Below are 22,548 nucleotides of genomic sequence, written 5' to 3' on the forward strand. Positions count from 1 at the left end.
AGAACAGTTTGTATTAGTCATGTGTGTCCCGGTAGGACGAGTAACTACATGATACACATATCAAAATACACATACGGAGGATGTAGGCTATGCACAGGTGAAAGGGAGATATGAGCTGACGACTGTACACAGCATGTTGTCTGCTGAGTTAAACTTGACGATGTCAATGCATATAAAAGAACTATGTGAAGACTGTCCTCATCATACCGCAGCATTGGTTCAATTTCTGCCGACCCACAGTGGTATGATGTTTATAAATTCATTATTATAAAGTGACGCGGAAACTACCCCGTATCCCTGTTAGCGTGTGTGCTGTGTTCAAGTCGAAAATACCATGAGGAGCGCAGCCTCTTTAAGACCAGCTTCGAACATATTTACCCGCTTTTAAATAATGATAACTCCCTGTATACAGTTCGACCTCGCCAGTATCCTCACAATGTTCACGTCGGGTATCTGTACCTTTTCTCTTAGTACTCTTATCCTGAAATAAACCACGCTTCGTTCGTTCTTCTTTGTTCTTTGCGATTTCTCGCGTAGCAATCTAACTTTATGACGTAATACTTCTAAGCGTATCCAGCACCAACCTTATGAGTTGCATATTTGCATATGATATAATATAGGGGGACGTGTGTTTCCCTTAACTGTGCCCTCATAGACCTTGTCAGACACCTGCCAGAAATAGGAATGCCTGCGAATCAAGTGTGTTCACTATTAGGTCTCTATACAGTATTGCTCATTACAAGATACGGTTCCAACCTCCACATTCGTACTACGTGTGAAGCCATTGTCTTGAAATGTCTAGTAATGATAGAATGACTCATAAAACGAGTGTTATGTTTTAATCAGTGACAAGAATATATACGTGTGATATAACTCTTCAAATGTAGTTTAATGACATAGCTACATCAAATTGACTACAATTGTTGATACATTAACAAATACGACAGATGACACAATACGTGGACACTAAAATGACACTAAAATGTCCCAAGGAAATATGTAAAAAATATGACATTTAATATTGATAACGTAAGCAAAACTATAAGCAATTCAAGACACCACAACAGCAATCAAACACCATACACTGTACTTTCACAATTGGCAAACATATAAAATGACTCTGATTCCTACTTTTTGTTTGGGTCCTCCAGCATGTATTGTCTACACAAAGCCCTAAAGACAATATAAATTATATACCATATGAGATATGTAACGACTGACTCTACATTTAGACGAAAGTATAATGATAACAACTAAGAAACAAACAAATAATCAATACAAAATACCAACACAAACAAAACAACCAAAAAGTATCACTCCATGGGAAAATCATAAACATGCGTACATGTCATTTATTTTAATAGTTACCCATATTTAATGTATCGAAAAAACATAGAGAACATAAAGAACAGTCAAGAATAAAGCTAGAATTCTGCCAATGCTTATTGTAATTTTGGCAGGTTAGCCTTTTGTATGATTTGAATCAAGAATGTCCTTCATGATCAAGGATGATCTGCATGTGACCTATATGTACAAAACGTTACATGAAATCAAAATGACCGAAAGGCGAAATTTGTGCAGTTTATTATTTGAATCAAGTCTTCAAGCCCTTTCAAAATAAAAGACTGGATAGCACAACACATTTTAAGCTGGCTCAATTTCTCCACGCTGAATGTTAAATGAAATAAAAATTTCACAAGTTGTTATTCAGGGCTCTAGGTCACTAGACTCAGAACCTATGTCAGTGAAAACATTGTCACAGCATGGCCTTTCATAAGTGGCTCAAGCTAAGCCAATGAAAACTTATAGATGACGTCAAACATATACGATACACTTGGAACTTTCAAACTAGCAAATGTTACTTAAAAGTCTTATGGAGGAAATATTTTAGATTTTTTGTGACAGCCATAGCATTTCTTGTTCATCGTAATGTTTCAGAACATAAAAGTAATCTATAGAAATACAACCACTAATTATAAGTTTGCTGTTGTTTTTAAGTGGCTCGCAATTAGATCATTACCAAGTGCAATAATAGAAGAAGACAGAGTTCCTTCCCTTCTTTTAATTATCCTCAAGTCAACATACAGCGCCGAATATGAAACGTGAAATTTCTATCCCTTTTCCAGGAACATACTAAGTATGTGTATTCAACTGCGCAATTGGGTGGACAGAAACAGTGGCACAGTGATAAAGGACCAGGAGGAGATGAAAATCAGTAAATATTTTTAAAAACTGCACTATGTTGTCTTTGTTGTTTCCTATTATACCGCAAGTCTCAGCCACTCTGATATTATGCTCTCGAATTCCCTGGCAAGTTTTGTAATTCGTCCTAGTTTCCCGGCAAGCCCAAAAATTAATTGGGCATAAAAAATGCCTAACCAGCATGTTATTTACCCGAACATATGCTGCAATGTACACAATGTGCAACATTGTGCACAACAGACTGCCGCTGGGTTATAGTTGATAGAGCGTCTGCCCGAATAGCGGAAAGTCGGTTGTTCGATACACAGACACGTCATACTATTGAGGGATGGTACTTTCTTTCTGTTTCCTTAAATCATCATACTCGCACTGTTGAACACGTCAGTGTCTGCCTGTAAGGCTTGCTTTCTTCACATCTTGACAAGTAGGTTAAACACATCCATGTGATGTTTACGCTTTGCAATCATAGAAGCTGTTTCACCACGACTGTTTCTCGCGTTAATGTCAAGTCTATGCTGTGACAGAACATCTTGCACAATATCAATACTTCCTATTTTGCAGGCTACATGAAGGATGTTGTTACCTTTTTTATCCACTTGAAATAGGTTAGCTCCTTTATTCACAAGAAAACCAAACACCGCCCTGCGTCCCGATCGTGCTGCCAACATCAGTGACGTAAACCCATCTTCTCCTTGACTGTTGATGTCCACCATGCTCTGTGACAGGATGTGCTCCACCATCCCCACATGTCCGCCAATACAAGCCACGTGTAGGATGTTGTTCCCCTTACTTCCAACTATTGATGTATTAGCTTTTTCTTTCACGAGAAGGTCAAATACGGCTTTGCGTCCCCACCGTGCTGCCAACATCAGTGACGTCATCCCGTCTTGTCTTTGGCCGTCGATGTCCACCATGCCCTGTAACAGGATGTGCTTCACCATCTCCACATGTCCGCCAATGCAAGCCGCGTGTAGGATGTTGTTCCCTTTGTCACAATCCAATGATGCATTAGCTTTCTTTCTCACAAGTAGGTCAAATACCCATCTGTGTCCACCAAATGCTGCAAACAGTAGTGGTGTTTTCCCATTCTGCCCTCTGCAGTTGATGTCAAATTCTCCCTGTGAGAGGATACGCCCCACCATCTCCAGATCTCCTTCACGGCATGCCACATGGAATATATTGTTTCCTTCCTTATCTTTGTGTGATATGTCACCTCCTTTCGAGAGAAGGAAGTCAAACACTAGTTTGTGTCCATACTTAGCTGCTTCCATCAATGCTGTCCTTCCATATCTGTCACTTCTGTTGATATCAATAATGTTTTCAGAGATGATATGACTGACCATTTCAATATGTCCACCAAGGCAGGCATAGTGAAGGATGTTGTCTCCATCGTTATCCATTGCTAAACAATCAGCCTGTTTACTCTTAAGGTAGTCGAACACATCTACATTCCCTTGCAAAGCTGCCCACATCAGTGGAGTTCTTCCGTCTTTTCTTGGTCTGTTAATGTCCGGAGCTGGGTCCGTTGTGAGAATATAGCGTAATATGTTTATGTTTTGCCCAATACAGGCCATATTAAGCATGTTGTCTTCGAAAATGTCCAAACATGAAATATCAGCTCCATTATCAACAAGACATTTAAAGACATCATAGTGTCCTTTCTGTGTTGCCCACATTACTGGTGTCACTCCGTACGATCCTGGGGCATTGACATCTAGTGACTCATTATTCATCAGCCGTTTCACGCAAACCAGATCCCCCTCATCACAAGCCTTATGGAATTCGGTGTCAGCAATCGGTTTCCTTTTTGAACCTGTATATACATAAACCTGCTTTATGCACTCAAGATCTTTCGCAGCTCAACGTCCCTTCAGTTGTAATTTAAACTTTAACGTAGTCAGAGGCGATCAATATTTGTGTCGTCATATTAATGCATTATATTTTGACGTAACAGTTAGTGAAAAAAGATCGTACTGCTTCATAGTATATTTTCCCTACAGTGTTTATTGTACCATAAACAACTCCCCCTCTTCGTTATTTCCTAATATATAATTTCAAACATTATTAAGATTACCAGGCTATGTTATAGAAAGAATGGTCATTTCCATGATCCTACAACTTTACCACTTTTTTAGCCTTACAAACGATAAAAAAACAATTTTCTATTTGAACCGTATATGAAATAGCAACCTCTGTAAATCATTGATTTATCTGATTTATCTCACCTTCAAGGATTTCATATTCCTCTATGACTTCTCCGGAGGTCGCTGTGAAGAAAAAGATGACAGACGTGTAAATATGACTTGCAATATGAAACCGTCATCATGGTAAGTATCCTCATAAATCTTGTACTCAAATTATCATATAACCTGCAGCATCATTTGTTTTTCTAATCAAGTAAAACACATAATTAATTGATGTAAAAAAAACTTATTATGGCGTCAAACTTGCAGCAAAATTGCTGAAATAGATCCTTACAAAAGGGAAATAAAACTTGGAAGTATGCGGATTTTCAGCGCATAATGTAATATTAACTAAGGCGGAAAGCCATGATATGACTACACCCTGGTTCAACATGTGAGTAAAGCTCTTTCATGGAATGTCCAAAGACATTTGCATCTTCAACAAAGCACGCCAACATGGCATATTCTCACATGAACTTATTAATTTATTGCTAAATTTGGAGTGAGTAGCCACTGTTATATGCAGAGTATTTCTTCATTTATTTTCGAAATTTAACTTGATATGCAGATTTATAGTTTTATAAACAAACCAAAACTATTTTGATCTAAGCTAAAAATAACTCATATCTTACTACTATAAAATGTCAAACTGTTCAAAACCATGAAATCTGAAAACGAGTCAAAACGTTTACTTCAAGCAAGCTGATATATGCAATTTTTTAAATACTTTACTCAACATATCACTTTGACGACAGCAATACAATCGCAAATGATCCAATGGACGATCTGACCAAACCATCAGCAACCATAAAATGATTGCAATACATGTAGGTCTAGTCAAGCACAATCTATCCATGTTAGTTCTGGTGAAGAGGAAACAACTCAACAGACCCCTGCTGAAACTGCTGCTAAAGGTGATGCTGTTGCATGACCCCAATGAGAGTCGCCATCTTTCCATACCAGCTAGAAGAGCAAAACAACGACTAACCTCAAAAATGTTTAAGAAGAGACAAGGGTGGAGTGGCTTTTATTCTCTACAACGAGAAGGCCTTGGAGTCAGTCATTTTGTAGTCAGCGTTAACAAGACGTGCCATCAAGACAATGGAATAGAAGCCCTTATAGTTGTGATAGGTTGATCCACTGTTCTTTTGGCACTTGCAGGAAACACGCTTTCCAACAACGACTTCACAGGCATAAGGAAAGTTCCAGCTATGAGTTAACTGTTCAGCAATCTCACGCCATTCTGTCACAGGACAGCTGCTGACCTCCTCAGCATATTCATCTATGATTGCCTGGCAGACTTCTCGTACTAGCAGGGGCGGTCGGGTAGCCTAGTGGTTAAAGCGTTCGCTCGTCACGCCGAAGACTCGGGTTCGATTCCCAACATAGATATAATGTGTCAAGCCCCCCGCCGCGATATTCCTGGAATATTGCAAAAAGCGGCTTAAAACCATGCTCACTCACTCACTCTCATACTAGCAAGGAGATGTTGTTGTGAGCAGCTCTGAACCCAAACTTCAAACTGGTGTACTTGTTTCCAGGATGTAGGTGCCAATGAGTGTTGGTCAACTTCAGTCCTGGTTCCAGAGCCTTCCTAAACCATTTATCTTGTTTGGTGATTCTTACCCAAGCTCTGGCAAAAAACTCAGGAAACATCTCTGGTGGTATTTTCAGGACGATGGCAAAGGATATAATATCTTCTGCTCACAGTCTGCAGATCATCAGACGGTCCAAGCCCATCCCTTCTCTGCAACTGAAGCCTTATCCAGTGTATCGTCTTATTTGTTCTCCTTCTAATCAAGTGGGCAATGACAAGATCATCCTCTGCCTCATCATATTATATGTGTGCTAAATTCTGTAGGACTCTCAATCACTCATCAGCAGCCATGGTTGAACAGGCAGAGACTGAATGACTCTGGCTAAGTCACCAGGTATTTATATTATCATTGTTCGTGGTCGTGTTCAGGACCTATCCACAACGTTTTGGAGACAGGGTGGGGACTAGTTGAGCTTGCGGCAAACTGCATAGTCGTTGGATGCTCTACTGAGGCACTGAAGGTTTCAACCCTGATCCAGCAACTTGTGACCAACAGAAGATGACGCACTTTGAAATCTTCGTAGAAAGAACATGCTCGATTGTACCTTAAAGGTTGTTACATTACACCAAAGGCCAGAGATTGAACAATAAACATCATATAAAAGCGAAAGTTGATTATTTGAAAACTGACGTCATCCCCATTGTCAAATAGCTTTTCTCTTCTCTCTAAACAATAGCCATGGTAGTAATAAACGCGCATATACATCATATATCTATATATTGAGCTTCATTGATAATTCGCAAAATCACTCTTATCCAATCCTCTGTGTTTCATTTGCATTACCTAAAAGCAGGTCTTCACCGATAAACTATTTGTTAAGTTAATTATAGAATACGACATATTGATTAATAACTGTCATGACTGTTGCTGACTGTCAGGACATGTTTAAGCAAATTGTGTGGCCTCCATATTTGCCTTATTGGTAAAGATGTTTTGGTATTCTTATTGAATGGAATACACGTCTCCATTAAACCTCCTGCCACTTTAGGGCGGCCTTACCAGCAATGAATGCACTTCGCTGCACTGTGTGTACTTTTGCCAATGTGAAGAAGAAATAGCTGATTCCCTTTGAGTCGGAGAATGCAAGTCTTACCTGTGATTAATCTTTCAGTTTCCGCCTCTGTGAAAACAGAAGACATGAATTAATAATACTGTTATGAACGAATTTCCTAAAATCTCTTCTGTGAGGGGTACATTCTATACCTTATCATGCCATGATAGATCCAGTGTATTTACAAAAAGAATTCTACACTGATCCTAAGAATAACTTTTCGATTTTCTAATTTATAATGGTATAATCTTGGTTTGTAGTGTTGTGGCGACAAAAACACAATTGTTGAGTTTGGTTTGTCACTTGTACGTAGATTTCTAAACTTCTTATGTTCACATCAAATAACAAATACATATCGGGCGATCTTTGTTTTGTACTTGAGTTTGTTTAAATCGGTTTGTCAGGTTAATTTGGGAGTGGAACCCAAAGAGATTCAGGTAAACATTGACAGCATCCAGGGAAACTGTAAAATTGGTTATTGTGCGTGCACATGCAGGATCATAACCATACATTATGTTTTAGCTACTGAGCCAACCATGCCCCAAATATATTAGTAAGTGGGACAATATGAAAAAGACACCCATAAAATACAATAAACCTATCCGTTCCACAGATAACTTTGCTATTTTAGAATCTGAAACATGTTATTGCTTATAAATCATTCCTGTGCAGTTATTAGTTGGACATCTGATAAGTCACTAAAGTCGTATTTACTAGTATTACACATTCTATGCATAACTCAAAATAATAATGTTGAGGCGGCCACATCTTCCTTTCAAAAACCTACACTGGCTTTTTTTCGATCCGGATCTGGAATCCTTATTCCTTATTCGATAAAAGTAAAGTGTATCACACATTAAGAGATGTACGTTTTATTAATAATGTATTAGTAGTAGAAAACAGGAGGAGCCAAACCTACATTAACTGATTTGTATAACGTGTCGAATGGTGTTTTACATCACAGTTGATAAAGAAGAAATGATGAGGCACGGAAACCGCGATGACCTGTCATGCATTCTACACTCACCTGCAGTTGCAGCTTTTTTGTTCGCACCTGAGAACAAAAAGATCATGAGTAATCTGGTACTTAAGCTACAGAGTGCATGAGTTGGATTTGTTTTGTAAACAATACATTAACACCATTGTGTACAGTCAAACATTCAGATCTGTCGCTGTATCTGAAGATTGACTTTACCAGAAAGTGCATCTGTTTGCACACGCGAGAGAGTGAATTTCTACTAGTTAACATCCACATGACCACTGACTAAGAGGACACCACTTCCACACCAAACTTACACATAAAGGATTCAGGGACTAATGTCTCGTCTGATGTAAACCCAATATCCCATACGTTTGCTTAGCTTATTAATTAGAGAATATATGAAAATACGGAATATAAGCCGTTGGATTGATTATTTTTATTAACTATATACATCATATGATGTCACGTCTCACAAAAAACATCACATTGTTAACCCTGAGGTAAATCCATATATCAATCTATGTGTGAAATGTCACTCGTTATGCCCAACATACTGAATCGTTTACACTTGTTATGACGCTGATGATGATGCTTTTCACTGAATCAGCCAACAAGATACAGAACTGCCTACAGTGCGGCATATAATCATCCACCCCAACAGTATGTTGTAGATTAGTGAATGAATGAAATATAGTGCATCTTTACGTCTGAAATGACATAATTTATTACAGAGTATGATTAAGTCAAGATTGTGGGACCTCCCCTTTGTAATGTATTGCTTATGAATGCACTTCGCTGCACTGTGTGTACTTTTGCCAATGTGAAGAAGAAATAGCTGATTCCCTTTGAGTCGGAGAATGCAAGTCTTACCTGTGATTAATCTTTCAGTTTCCGCCTCTGTGAAAACAGAAGACATGAATTAATGATACTGTTATGAACGAATTTCCTAAAATCTCTCCTGTGAGGGGTACATTCTATACCTTATCATGCCATGATAGATCCAGTGTATTTACAAAAAGAATTCTACACTGATCCTAAGAATAACTTTTCGATTTTCTAATTTATAATGTCCTGAAAATGTATGTACCTGAAAGTTAGAAAGCAGCCATAATCGTAGTCGTGAAATAGCAGAATTAATAAGTGAAAGTCAGAACATAACAGATTAAATAGTATTCATATTGGAGATATTGGAGCTTGCAGTCCTTCTCATAAATAGTGATAACCTGGGCTTGTGCAAGTCCCAAAGATTGCTAAATCAGCGTGTGAAGAAGAGCATAATTTTGGTTATAAACTAAATTACAAAAGAAAGCACACACCCTAACTTTAAGATAGCTTCATATCCAGCTTATATCAGATGTGTAATAATATCGGATCTCTAAGGATTGTTTATACCAAACGCAAACTCTGAGGCTTCAATATTACAAGAGTGAGCTGCAGTCACTGAAACAAGTATCATAATACAATTTCTTTCTGCAACGGTCCATGGCAAAAACAGTATCTGGTATGATCTTCAATGGTTTTGATGACATTATGCCGGATACAATTACTGGTGATCCGTCTCTTCCCGTCGTGTAGAGCTATTTGCAGCTGCTAGACGTTAGAATTGTCTCCCCAGATGGTCCAAGAGATGTCCAATAGGTATTATGTCCTGACAGCAGTAAGGAGGATTCTTGGGTTTGTTGTCTGGCTTTGCCCTTTTGGAAAATGAAATCATGTGGCTTTAGCTGTCAAAGAGGGAGAACCACTTCCTGCTCGACTTATCACTGTAACTCTGGCCTGTCAGATACCCTCAGTATGGTGACCAAAGATGTCTTCTCAATATTGCCAACGTTGCACAGTCCTCGTCCAGAGTAGACTCATACGACCTTTTCGGGTCATATCGGCAGTGGCTAGTTATATTACCTTTGTCTTTTCGCGGATGGAGTGACCAAATGTTGTTAATGACAATGGCTCCATCATCAGAAACACGTCGGAAAAATGCAGTTTTTCGACAGTTCTTGTTTTGTCGTGTGGTGGTCACTCTTGGTCTTCCACTTCCGCTTTTAGCAACTTTATGTCTGCCTTGTATCGTCAAATTACTGGCAATATGGTTGTTTGAAAAATCATCTGCGTCAGGCCAACGGTTTGCTCTTGCTGTGCTGCTGATAATCCTGGCATTTTAAAGTTGCACCTAACTGACTTTTTTATTGTTCATGCGTTACATGTGCGTCCAATGGTATAATCTTGGTTTGTAGTGTTGTGGCGACAAAAACACAATTGTTGAGTTTGGTTTGTCACTTGTACGTAGATTTCTAAACTTCTTATGTTCACATCAAATAACAAATACATATCGGGCGATCTTTGTTTTGTACTTGAGTTTGTTTAAATCGGTTTGTCAGGTTAATTTGGGAGTGGAACCCAAAGAGATTCAGGTAAACCATTGACAGCATCCAGGGAAACTGTAAAATTGGTTATTGTGCATGCACATGCAGGATCATAACCATACATTATGTTTTAGCTACTGAGCCAACCATGCCCCAAATATATTAGTAAGTGGGACAATATGAAAAAGACACCCATAAAATACAATAAACCTATCCGTTCCACAGATAACTTTGCTATTTTAGAATCTGAAACATGTTATTGCTTATAAATCATTCCTGTGCAGTTATTAGTTGGACATCTGATAAGTCACTAAAGTCGTATTTACTAGTATTACACATTCTATGCATAACTCAAAATAATAATGTTGAGGCGGCCACATCTTCCTTTCAAAAACCTACACTGGCTTTTTTTCGATCCGGATCTGGAATCCTTATTCCTTATTCGATAAAAGTAAAGTGTATCACACATTAAGAGATGTACGTTTTATTAATAATGTATTAGTAGTAGAAAACAGGAGGAGCCAAACCTACATTAACTGATTTGTATAACGTGTCGAATGGTGTTTTACATCACAGTTGATAAAGAAGAAATGATGAGGCACGGAAACCGCGATGACCTGTCATGCATTCTACACTCACCTGCAGTTGCAGCTTTTTTGTTCGCACCTGAGAACAAAAAGATCATGAGTAATCTGGTACTTAAGCTACAGAGTGCATGAGTTGGATTTGTTTTGTAAACAATACATTAACACCATTGTGTACAGTCAAACATTCAGATCTGTCGCTGTATCTGAAGATTGACTTTACCAGAAAGTGCATCTGTTTGCACACGCGAGAGAGTGAATTTCTACTAGTTAACATCCACATGACCACTGACTAAGAGGACACCACTTCCACACCAAACTTACACATAAAGGATTCAGGGACTAATGTCTCGTCTGATGTAAACCCAATATCCCATACGTTTGCTTAGCTTATTAATTAGAGAATATATGAAAATACGGAATATAAGCCGTTGGATTGATTATTTTTATTAACTATATACATCATATGATGTCACGTCTCACAAAAAACATCACATTGTTAACCCTGAGGTAAATCCATATATCAATCTATGTGTGAAATGTCACTCGTTATGCCCAACATACTGAATCGTTTACACTTGTTATGACGCTGATGATGATGCTTTTCACTGAATCAGCCAACAAGATACAGAACTGCCTACAGTGCGGCATATAATCATCCACCCCAACAGTATGTTGTAGATTAGTGAATGAATGAAATATAGTGCATCTTTACGTCTGAAATGACATAATTTATTACAGAGTATGATTAAGTCAAGATTGTGGGACCTCCCCTTTGTAATGTATTGCTTATGAATGCACTTCGCTGCACTGTGTGTACTTTTGCCAATGTGAAGAAGAAATAGCTGATTCCCTTTGAGTCGGAGAATGCAAGTCTTACCTGTGATTAATCTTTCAGTTTCCGCCTCTGTGAAAACAGAAGACATGAATTAATGATACTGTTATGAACGAATTTCCTAAAATCTCTCCTGTGAGGGGTACATTCTATACCTTATCATGCCATGATAGATCCAGTGTATTTACAAAAAGAATTCTACACTGATCCTAAGAATAACTTTTCGATTTTCTAATTTATAATGTCCTGAAAATGTATGTACCTGAAAGTTAGAAAGCAGCCATAATCGTAGTCGTGAAATAGCAGAATTAATAAGTGAAAGTCAGAACATAACAGATTAAATAGTATTCATATTGGAGATATTGGAGCTTGCAGTCCTTCTCATAAATAGTGATAACCTGGGCTTGTGCAAGTCCCAAAGATTGCTAAATCAGCGTGTGAAGAAGAGCATAATTTTGGTTATAAACTAAATTACAAAAGAAAGCACACACCCTAACTTTAAGATAGCTTCATATCCAGCTTATATCAGATGTGTAATAATATCGGATCTCTAAGGATTGTTTATACCAAACGCAAACTCTGAGGCTTCAATATTACAAGAGTGAGCTGCAGTCACTGAAACAAGTATCATAATACAATTTCTTTCTGCAACGGTCCATGGCAAAAACAGTATCTGGTATGATCTTCAATGGTTTTGATGACATTATGCCGGATACAATTACTGGTGATCCGTCTCTTCCCGTCGTGTAGAGCTATTTGCAGCTGCTAGACGTTAGAATTGTCTCCCCAGATGGTCCAAGAGATGTCCAATAGGTATTATGTCCTGACAGCAGTAAGGAGGATTCTTGGGTTTGTTGTCTGGCTTTGCCCTTTTGGAAAATGAAATCATGTGGCTTTAGCTGTCAAAGAGGGAGAACCACTTCCTGCTCGACTTATCACTGTAACTCTGGCCTGTCAGATACCCTCAGTATGGTGACCAAAGATGTCTTCTCAATATTGCCAACGTTGCACAGTCCTCGTCCAGAGTAGACTCATACGACCTTTTCGGGTCATATCGGCAGTGGCTAGTTATATTACCTTTGTCTTTTCGCGGATGGAGTGACCAAATGTTGTTAATGACAATGGCTCCATCATCAGAAACACGTCGGAAAAATGCAGTTTTTCGACAGTTCTTGTTTTGTCGTGTGGTGGTCACTCTTGGTCTTCCACTTCCGCTTTTAGCAACTTTATGTCTGCCTTGTATCGTCAAATTACTGGCAATATGGTTGTTTGAAAAATCATCTGCGTCAGGCCAACGGTTTGCTCTTGCTGTGCTGCTGATAATCCTGGCATTTTAAAGTTGCACCTAACTGACTTTTTTATTGTTCATGCGTTACATGTGCGTCCAATGGTATAATCTTGGTTTGTAGTGTTGTGGCGACAAAAACACAATTGTTGAGTTTGGTTTGTCACTTGTACGTAGATTTCTAAACTTCTTATGTTCACATCAAATAACAAATACATATCGGGCGATCTTTGTTTTGTACTTGAGTTTGTTTAAATCGGTTTGTCAGGTTAATTTGGGAGTGGAACCCAAAGAGATTCAGGTAAACCATTGACAGCATCCAGGGAAACTGTAAAATTGGTTATTGTGCATGCACATGCAGGATCATAACCATACATTATGTTTTAGCTACTGAGCCAACCATGCCCCAAATATATTAGTAAGTGGGACAATATGAAAAAGACACCCATAAAATACAATAAACCTATCCGTTCCACAGATAACTTTGCTATTTTAGAATCTGAAACATGTTATTGCTTATAAATCATTCCTGTGCAGTTATTAGTTGGACATCTGATAAGTCACTAAAGTCGTATTTACTAGTATTACACATTCTATGCATAACTCAAAATAATAATGTTGAGGCGGCCACATCTTCCTTTCAAAAACCTACACTGGCTTTTTTTCGATCCGGATCTGGAATCCTTATTCCTTATTCGATAAAAGTAAAGTGTATCACACATTAAGAGATGTACGTTTTATTAATAATGTATTAGTAGTAGAAAACAGGAGGAGCCAAACCTACATTAACTGATTTGTATAACGTGTCGAATGGTGTTTTACATCACAGTTGATAAAGAAGAAATGATGAGGCACGGAAACCGCGATGACCTGTCATGCATTCTACACTCACCTGCAGTTGCAGCTTTTTTGTTCGCACCTGAGGACAAAGAGATCATGAGTAATCTGGTACTTAAGCTACAGAGTGCATGAGTTGGATTTGTTTTGTAAACAATACATTAACACCATTGTGTACAGTCAAACATTTAGACCTGTCGCTGTATCTGAAGATTGACTTTACCAGAAAGTGCATCTGTTTGCACATGCTAGAGAGTGAATTTCTGCTAGTTAACATCCACATGACCACTGACTAAGAGGACACTACTTCCACACCAAACTTACACAAAAAGGATTCAGGGACTAATGTCTCGTCTGATGTAAACCCAATATCCCATACGTTTGCTTAGCTTATTAATTAGAGAATATATGAATATACGGAATATAAGCCGTTGGATTGATTATTTTTATTAACTATATACATCATATGATGTCACGTCTCACAAAAAACATCACATTGTTAACCCTGAGGTAAATCCATATATCAATCTTTGTGTGAAATGTCACTCGTTATGCCCAACATACTGAATCGTTTACACTTGTTATGACGCTGATGATGATGCTTTTCACTGAATCAGCCAACAAGATACAGAACTGCCTACAGTGCGGCATATAATCATCCACCCCAACAGTATGTTGTAGATTAGTGAATGAATGAAATATAGTGCATCTTTACGTCTGAAATGACATTATTTATTACGGAGTATGATTAAGTCAAGATTGTGGGACCGCCCCTTTGTATTGTATTGCTTATGTGTATCTTAATTTCCCGCTAGTTTGTAGTTTCCATTTTGGCGATAACTAATACACCACTTGGGCCTTCACTGTATATAAAATATCTTCTGAAAGTGCAGACTCTGCACCTTATAACGATGGTCTTATTTCTTATGTTAGTTGAAACGCTAACCTGTGGTATCGCTTTCAAATTTGTTAAAGAAAACACTGCATATCATTGGTTTGCCGTTTTTGGGGTGACATAATACAGGAGCGAAAGTTTCCTACTTGTCTGCGCTTTGTAACTCTTACGTATATAACCAAAGTCCTAATTATTCTCGGAGACATCATCCCGATCTGGATAACAGGTTGTTCCGCCCCGACGGAAGTTCAAAGACCAGAGCTGCTGTCCAGAAACAGGCGGTAGGCACACCTCGGAAGATTTGAAATACGCTATGTGTATTTAGATCCTATTAGAACTGACAAGTTACTGTCAGTGCTGTTTACATGTGTATATTCGCCTGTTGGACGTACTCACTCTGTGTGAGTCCAACTATGTTGGACCATCTCAATGGCCTAGTGGTTGAGCTTCCCCGGTTGCGATAAACCAAAAGACGTTAAAAGATGGTACTTGTTGTTACTCTGCCTGGTGCCTGGCATAAAGGGACTAAAACCTGGACTGGTCGGCTCAGAGTAAGTATAATGTGTCTTTGTGGGATATTCATGTGACACTGCGGCATGGTATCTCAGTGGACTAGCACTATAAAATCGGCAGTAGTCTGGACAAGTACAAACGCGCACACACGTACGCACACACGCACACACACACACACACACACACACACTCTCTCTCTCTCTCTCTCTCTCTCACACACACACACACACACACACACGTCCCCATATAAGTGCAAGAAGCTTGATCGTGACGTTTTACCTAACCTCACCCAACACAATTATGTTGCTTACAAAAGTCCTTAATGATTTAGTCTTGTTGTTATTGCCTATTTTTAATAAATCCTTGGTTTAACCGGTATGTCTAAATATGTATTTTCCATTCAAATTTAAGTAATAATATCTCTGCACTCTCACATCATGCCTTCGATAATGAATTCAAACCATAGGACACTTACCTTTAATGTGCCGACTGAAAAGGAACGAAAGAACTAATTAAACAAATTTAATACATGTATAAGAAATCAGGATATGTCACTGCCAATGTCTGCCAGCTAAATGTGTCAGAAATGTTTACAGTCACCTTGATAGTATAGGTTTATGTTCTCATCAAGTTTGTCACTTTGTAATGATCAACATTTAATATAGTTAATATAGAGACAAATTAGTCGCCTTATAGGTGTTGTTTGCACGAGTAACATCGATGAAGAAGGTGTGCTCACAAGCACACACCATCCAACACAGCGTGTTGCTGCGAACAGTTTTGATATGTAGTTTATGCATATATCCTTTTGGATATTTAATACGTGTAAGGGTTTGAGGTACGACTTACATTAGCCCATTAAACACTCACTGAACACAGAGTGGTATGTTAAAAGATGCATGCCTGACATACACTGATTAGAATCCGGGTAACACTGAACACATGGTTGGTGCATGCTTACCAGAGGATATATCCAAGCCCTACAGCCAAGATGATTGCCACCACCAAAAAGGATATAAAAGGTATCATGAACGGGTCTGATGTGGGTTCCTTCTCCTTCGTTTCGCGTTCGTCTTCTGAAAAGATATTATGATAATTAGTTTGTAAAGCAATACAATATCACCTATGGTGGTGGATACTAATCAACAGAAAGGAGTATTTGTTTTATTTACATCAATGTACGTTACTTTCATAAAATCTCGACTGAATTTCTGTGTTCCCCTGGTTTATTCAAGAGTAAACGTGGACACCTTTGCACGTACGTCAGTGAAATCACGCGCTAGTGGTCAGGACGTGTCATCAACAGGAAGACTGTGGTAATTCCTAGCTATGAAGATACGACTTCTGTAGCTCACATGGTTACGACATGGCTGACTTGGTGTCATGGGCTATTGTGTTGTTCATAACAATATTTCATAGAAAATACACGAAAACAACAACAACAACAATATATTCATACAAGAAATGACATATGCAAAAACGTGACACCCTTTTTAAATGTGCATTTTAACATAAAATTACGAATTTAAGATTTACGCTTGTATTCACATTGCCGAAATAAATAAATAAATAAATAAATAAATAAATAAATAAATAAATACCCCAAGAAACATATTCCGATTTGGTTATAATATATATCGTTGCCACTTGTGAGTCCGAATATTTAAACTTCATAGACAGTACAGTTTGACAGAAAGACTAGTTTGGAGAAAGTACACACATATTTTATGCGATCAGCTAAATTACATTCCTTAATTCATACCTTCACAAAAACTTCCTTTTTTGCCATCTATGCATCCTGTTGTACAGGTTCCATCTTGGTAAGTGCAGATGTTGTCGAAACAGTTTTTACTACATTCCTTGTTGCATTTGGCATGATACCAGCCTGGTTCGCATCCTTCGGAACAACTTCCACTTGCCTTTTCACAGTGAACACTGTTCTGATCAGGAGCTCTGTTACAGTGTTCAGGGCAGTTTTTGTCACATGCCTCTCCATATTTGCCCCTTTGACATATTGGGTCACCTCTGACATTCCACACTGCAACAAACATGTAAGCAATGTTCTTACTGACTACATTTTCAAATACATTGTTCGAATAATCATCAGCACAAGAATATGTGTTGTTTACTTTTAAACAAGGAACATTTGCATATATCAGTTTAAGGTATGTCACACTTTATATAAAATATATTTTTACAGACATACTTACCCAATATGATTAGTAGAAAGATAAAGATCAATATTTCAGAATGTATTGACTGCTTTTTCATCTTTCGCCTGCAATGACACATTGAAGATCCGACAGGGACAAAACACATCCTACAGAGTAATAAACACACCCCACAAAGGACTACACACATCATACAGAGGATTACACACAACATACAGAGGACTACACACATCCCACTGAGGACTACACACCTCACACAGAGGACTACACACATCATACAGAGGACTACACACATCATACAGAGGACTACACACATAATACAGAGGACTATTCACATCCCACAGAGGACTACACACATCATACAGAGGACTACACACATCATACAGAGGACTATTCTCATCATACAGAGGACTACACACATCATACAGAGGAATACACACATCCTACAGAGGACAACATACATCATACAGAGGACTACACACATCATACAGAGGACTACACACATCCCACAGAGGACTACACACAACATACAGAGGACTACCACATCATACAGAGGACTACACACATTATACAGAGGACTACACACATCATACAGAAGACTATTCTCATCATACAGAGGACTACACACATCATACAGAGGAATACACACATCCTACAGAGGAATACACACATCCAAAAAAGGTCTACACATATCAAACAGAGGACTACACACAGCATACAGAGGAATACACACATCATACAGAGGACTACACACATCATACAGAGGACTATACACACCCCACAGAGGACTACACACATCATACAGAGGACTACACACATCCCACAGAGGACTACACACATCATACAAAGGAATACACACATCCTACAGAGGAATACACACATCCCACAAAGGTCTACACGCATTCGTCAGAGGACTACACACATCATACAGAGGACTACACACTTCCAACAGAGGACTACACACATCATACAGAGGACTATTCTCATCATACAGAGGACTACACACATCATACAGAGGACTACACACATCCCATAGAGGTCTACGCACATCAAAAAGAGGAATACACACATCCTACTTAGGACTACACACATCATACAGAAGACTACACACATCATACAGAGGAATACACACATCCTACAGAGAAATACACACATCCCCCAGAGGTCTACACACATCATACAGAGGAATACACACATCCTACAGAGGACTACACACATCATACAGAGGAATACACACATCATACAGAGGACTACACACATCATACAGAGGAATACACACATCATACAAAGGACTACACACATCATACAGAGGACTACACACATCATACAGAGGACTACACACATCATACAGAGGACTACACACATCCAAGAGAGGACTACACACATCATACAGATAAATACACACATCATACAGAGGACTACACACATCATACAGAGGACTACACACATCATACAGATGACTACACACATCATACAGAGGACTATACACACCCCACAGAGGACTACACACATCATACAGAGGACTACACACATCCCACAGAGGACTACACACATCATACAGAGGAATACACACATCCTACAGAGGAATACACACATCCCACAAAGGTCTACACGCATTCGTCAGAGGACTACACACATTATACAGAGGACTACACACTTCCAACAGAGGACTACACACATCATACAGAGGACTATTCTCATCATACAGAGGACTACACACATCATACAGAGGACTACACACATCCCATAGAGGTCTACACACATCAAAAAGAGGAATACACACATCCTACTTAGGACTACACACATCATACAGAAGACTACACACATCATACAGAGGAATACACACATCCTACAGAGAAATACACACATCCCACAGCGGTCTACACACATCATACAGAGGAATACACACATCCTACAGAGGAATACACACATCATACAGAGGAATACACACATCATACAGAGGACTACACACATCATACAGAGAAATACACACATCATACAAAGGACTACACACATCATACAGAGGACTACACACATCATACGGAGGACTACACACATCATACAGAGGACTACACACATCCCACAGAGGACTACACACATCATACAGAGGAATACACACATCATACAGATGACTACACACATCATACAGAGGACTACACACATCATACAGAGGACTACACACATCATACAGAGGAATACACACATCATACAGAGGACTACACACATCATACAGAGGACTACACACATCATACAGAGGACTACACACATCATACAGAGGACTACACACATCCCACAGAGGACTACACATAGCATACAGAGGACTACACACATCATACAGAGGACTACACACATCATACAGAGAACTACACACATCATACAGAGGAAAACATACATCATACAGAGGACTACACACACCATACAGATGACTACACACATCATACAGAGGACTACACACATCCCACAGAGGACTACACACATCATACAGAGGAATACACACATCATACAAATGACTATGCACATCATACAAAGGACTACACACATCCTACAGAGAACTACACACATCATACAGAGGACTGCCCACATCATACAGAAGTATACACACATCATACAGAGGACTACACACATCATACAGAGGACTACACACATCATACAGAGGAATACACACATCATACAGAGAACTACACAAATCCTACAGAGGAGAACACACATCATACAGAGGAATACACACATCATACAGATGACTACACACATCATACAGAGGACTACACACATCATACAGAGGATTACACACATCCCCCAGAGGACTACACACACCCCACAGAGGACTACACACATCATACAGAGGACTACACACTTCCCACAGAGGACTACACACATTATACAGAGGACTACACACATCATACAGAGGACTACACACATCATACAAAGGACTACACACATCATACAGAGGACTACACACATCATACAGAGGACTACACATATCATACAGAGGACTACACACATCATACAGAGGACTACACACATCCCATAGAGGTCTACACACATCATACAGAGGACTACACACATCATACAAAGGACTACACACATCATACAGAGGACTACACATATCATATAGAGGACTACACACATCATACAGAGGACTACACACATCCCACAGAGGACTACCACATCATACAGAGGACTACACACTTCCAACAGAGGACTACACACATCATACAGAGGATTACACGCATATTTGTCATTTGGCAAAATCTATATACAAACACATTTCAATATTTATCAGAAACCTCTGCCAAAAACAGAGTCGATTTTACAATTCCGACTATATCATGAGCATATGTTTATGAATCACAATCAAGTAGTGATAATACCAGGTGTTCACGAAAAGGTGAGTGATCCTGCCACATAGGTGGTACCCATCACAAACACACGCAAAGTCAAGTAAATTAGGATCCTTCACGTTTCTACCATAAAACTTGTTGCAAGTTTTACTGAGGCCTTGAATTTTGTAATCTTGATCAAACAAATTTTGTGCAAGAGTCATATGACGCTTTTTGATAAGGTAGAAAGGGCACGGTCGATTGTGCCTCATAAGTGTTGACACCAGAGGCCGCAGCTGCTGGAATATTGCTTGACATGAAGGGGAAGTTGACGTTTGGGAAAGCGTGATCTCGTGGAGAGTGTTTTGTCTCTCCTAATCTTTATGCATATATCCAAAAAAAGAGGACAACAGACAAGGCTGCCTCACTGGTCTCCTCTTTCTGTAGCCCGTGTTGGTAAATAAGTAGAAGGAATTGGCTATTTGATGATTTGAGCATCGATATTATTAAACCTTAAGTTAAACATCTTTCCAACTAACCTTGTTTTCACTTTGCCATCCCGAGCAGAAATCCCGATTTATATGAGTAAAGAAACAGCAGATCAGCATTAAGGACTGTACAATTAGTGCCCATTTGGTTGCCTGCTTCCTACTGAAATGTCTTACACTAAATTTTGCATATGTATTATCAATGAGGAAATCCAGCATTTCACATATTGATTTCTCAGGCACTTGCTGGTTTCTTTTGACAAGTCTTGAGCCTCTACAGATTAATATGTAACTATATCTGCGTTTACAACGTTTTGTAACAACTGCCCCGTGGAACAAGGAATAAAGCTTTTCCTTAAGTTTGTTAAGTGGGGTGGTAGTGTAAAATGTGGAAAAATCAATTTTTTTGACAGAATTGAACCTGTTTTTTTTCTGCAAATAATTCATTAAACTTTGTGGTTTTGGGGAATCCGCATGGTATTCATTCCACTTGTCTCAATTACCTTCAGTGAAGATAAAGAAAGTCCTTCAATCAAGTTATGTTGAATATGGTTAATATTTGAGACAGGGATTGGTGGTATATTTGCTCTTGGTACGGATTTTGATGGAGCTTTTAACTCCAGTTCAAAAGGGGAACGGACATGTGTTCAGGTTTTAGAGTCAAGCTATACGTTGGCAGGACTGATGCACGGTTTGGGCAGATTTCTTCCTCAGTAAACATACATGCCTGATATGTGGTATTATTGGTCACCAACTTCTATAAAAAAACAATTAATGTGGTGCTGCTTACATAAAATGGTTATGCTATTTGAGGCTTTGCCTATGAGCAACCAAACAAATAATCATTGTGAAACAAACAACCAATTATTTGAATGCAATACTTGTATCATGTTAAACAGCATGGCTTCTTGTTTAATGCATGTCACAGGTACCGATGAGCTCGAGTCACGCGATGTCTCATGTTGACTTATACACGGAAGCAGTCGTTCAATATGATGGACGAAGTAACGCACTGACAGCCCGTAAAGAGACATAAGTTGTACTTGTGTTTCTCACGATACTATTAAATGTGCGAGACCAGTAATGGGTGAAGTAAAAGGTATTTTACGCCCAATGCCTCATCACATTTAAGTAAGATTGGAAGTATGATATATCATCAACGTTAATAACGTTATTAGCAACAGTGTACTGAAATGCATTTTTAACTATGATTTTAATATATGATGTGGGGCTAAAACTCA

At 38.8% G+C, this 22,548-nt stretch overlaps 1 protein-coding gene and 1 long non-coding RNA gene across 2 annotated transcripts; both read right to left on the bottom strand.

Annotated features, from left to right (window-relative positions):
• Positions 1 to 1,060: 1,060 nt before the first annotated feature.
• Positions 1,061 to 14,021, bottom strand: LOC139447990 (putative ankyrin repeat protein RF_0381). The gene is made up of 9 exons (XM_071229489.1): positions 13,976 to 14,021; positions 11,844 to 11,870; positions 11,019 to 11,045; positions 8,887 to 8,913; positions 8,062 to 8,088; positions 7,077 to 7,103; positions 4,428 to 4,469; positions 3,208 to 4,015; positions 1,061 to 3,006 (listed from the first exon to the last, which is right to left on the bottom strand). The coding sequence occupies exons 1-9, from the start codon at positions 14,019 to 14,021 to the stop codon at positions 2,613 to 2,615; spliced, it is 1,425 nt and encodes a 474-aa protein (XP_071085590.1). The 3' UTR covers positions 1,061 to 2,612.
• A 2,326-nt stretch (positions 14,022 to 16,347) lies between these two features.
• On the bottom strand, positions 16,348 to 17,607 carry LOC139448468 (uncharacterized). The gene is made up of 3 exons (XR_011652089.1): positions 17,539 to 17,607; positions 17,091 to 17,366; positions 16,348 to 16,404 (listed from the first exon to the last, which is right to left on the bottom strand). It is a non-coding gene; the product is annotated as an uncharacterized lncRNA (long non-coding RNA).
• Positions 17,608 to 22,548: the final 4,941 nt, after the last annotated feature.

This window comes from Haliotis cracherodii, unplaced genomic scaffold, assembly GCF_022045235.1.
Source record: "Haliotis cracherodii isolate W230 unplaced genomic scaffold, xgHalCrac1.p SCAF_7, whole genome shotgun sequence".
Taxonomy (NCBI): Eukaryota; Metazoa; Mollusca; class Gastropoda; order Lepetellida; family Haliotidae; genus Haliotis; species Haliotis cracherodii.

What these genes read in the sequence shown, in the direction of transcription:
- LOC139447990 (XM_071229489.1), bottom strand. Translation starts at nt 14,021, where the DNA reads ATGATCTCTTTGTCCTCAGGTGCGAACAAAAAAGCTGCAACTGCAG. An exon ending in AACTGAAAGATTAATCACAG is followed by an intron (nt 4,470 to 7,076) that starts GTAAGACTTGCA and finishes TTTTCTTCACAG; the next exon opens with CGACCTCCGGAGAAGTCATA. An exon ending in GGAATATGAAATCCTTGAAG is followed by an intron (nt 4,016 to 4,427) that starts GTGAGATAAATC and finishes ATGTATATACAG; the next exon opens with GTTCAAAAAGGAAACCGATT.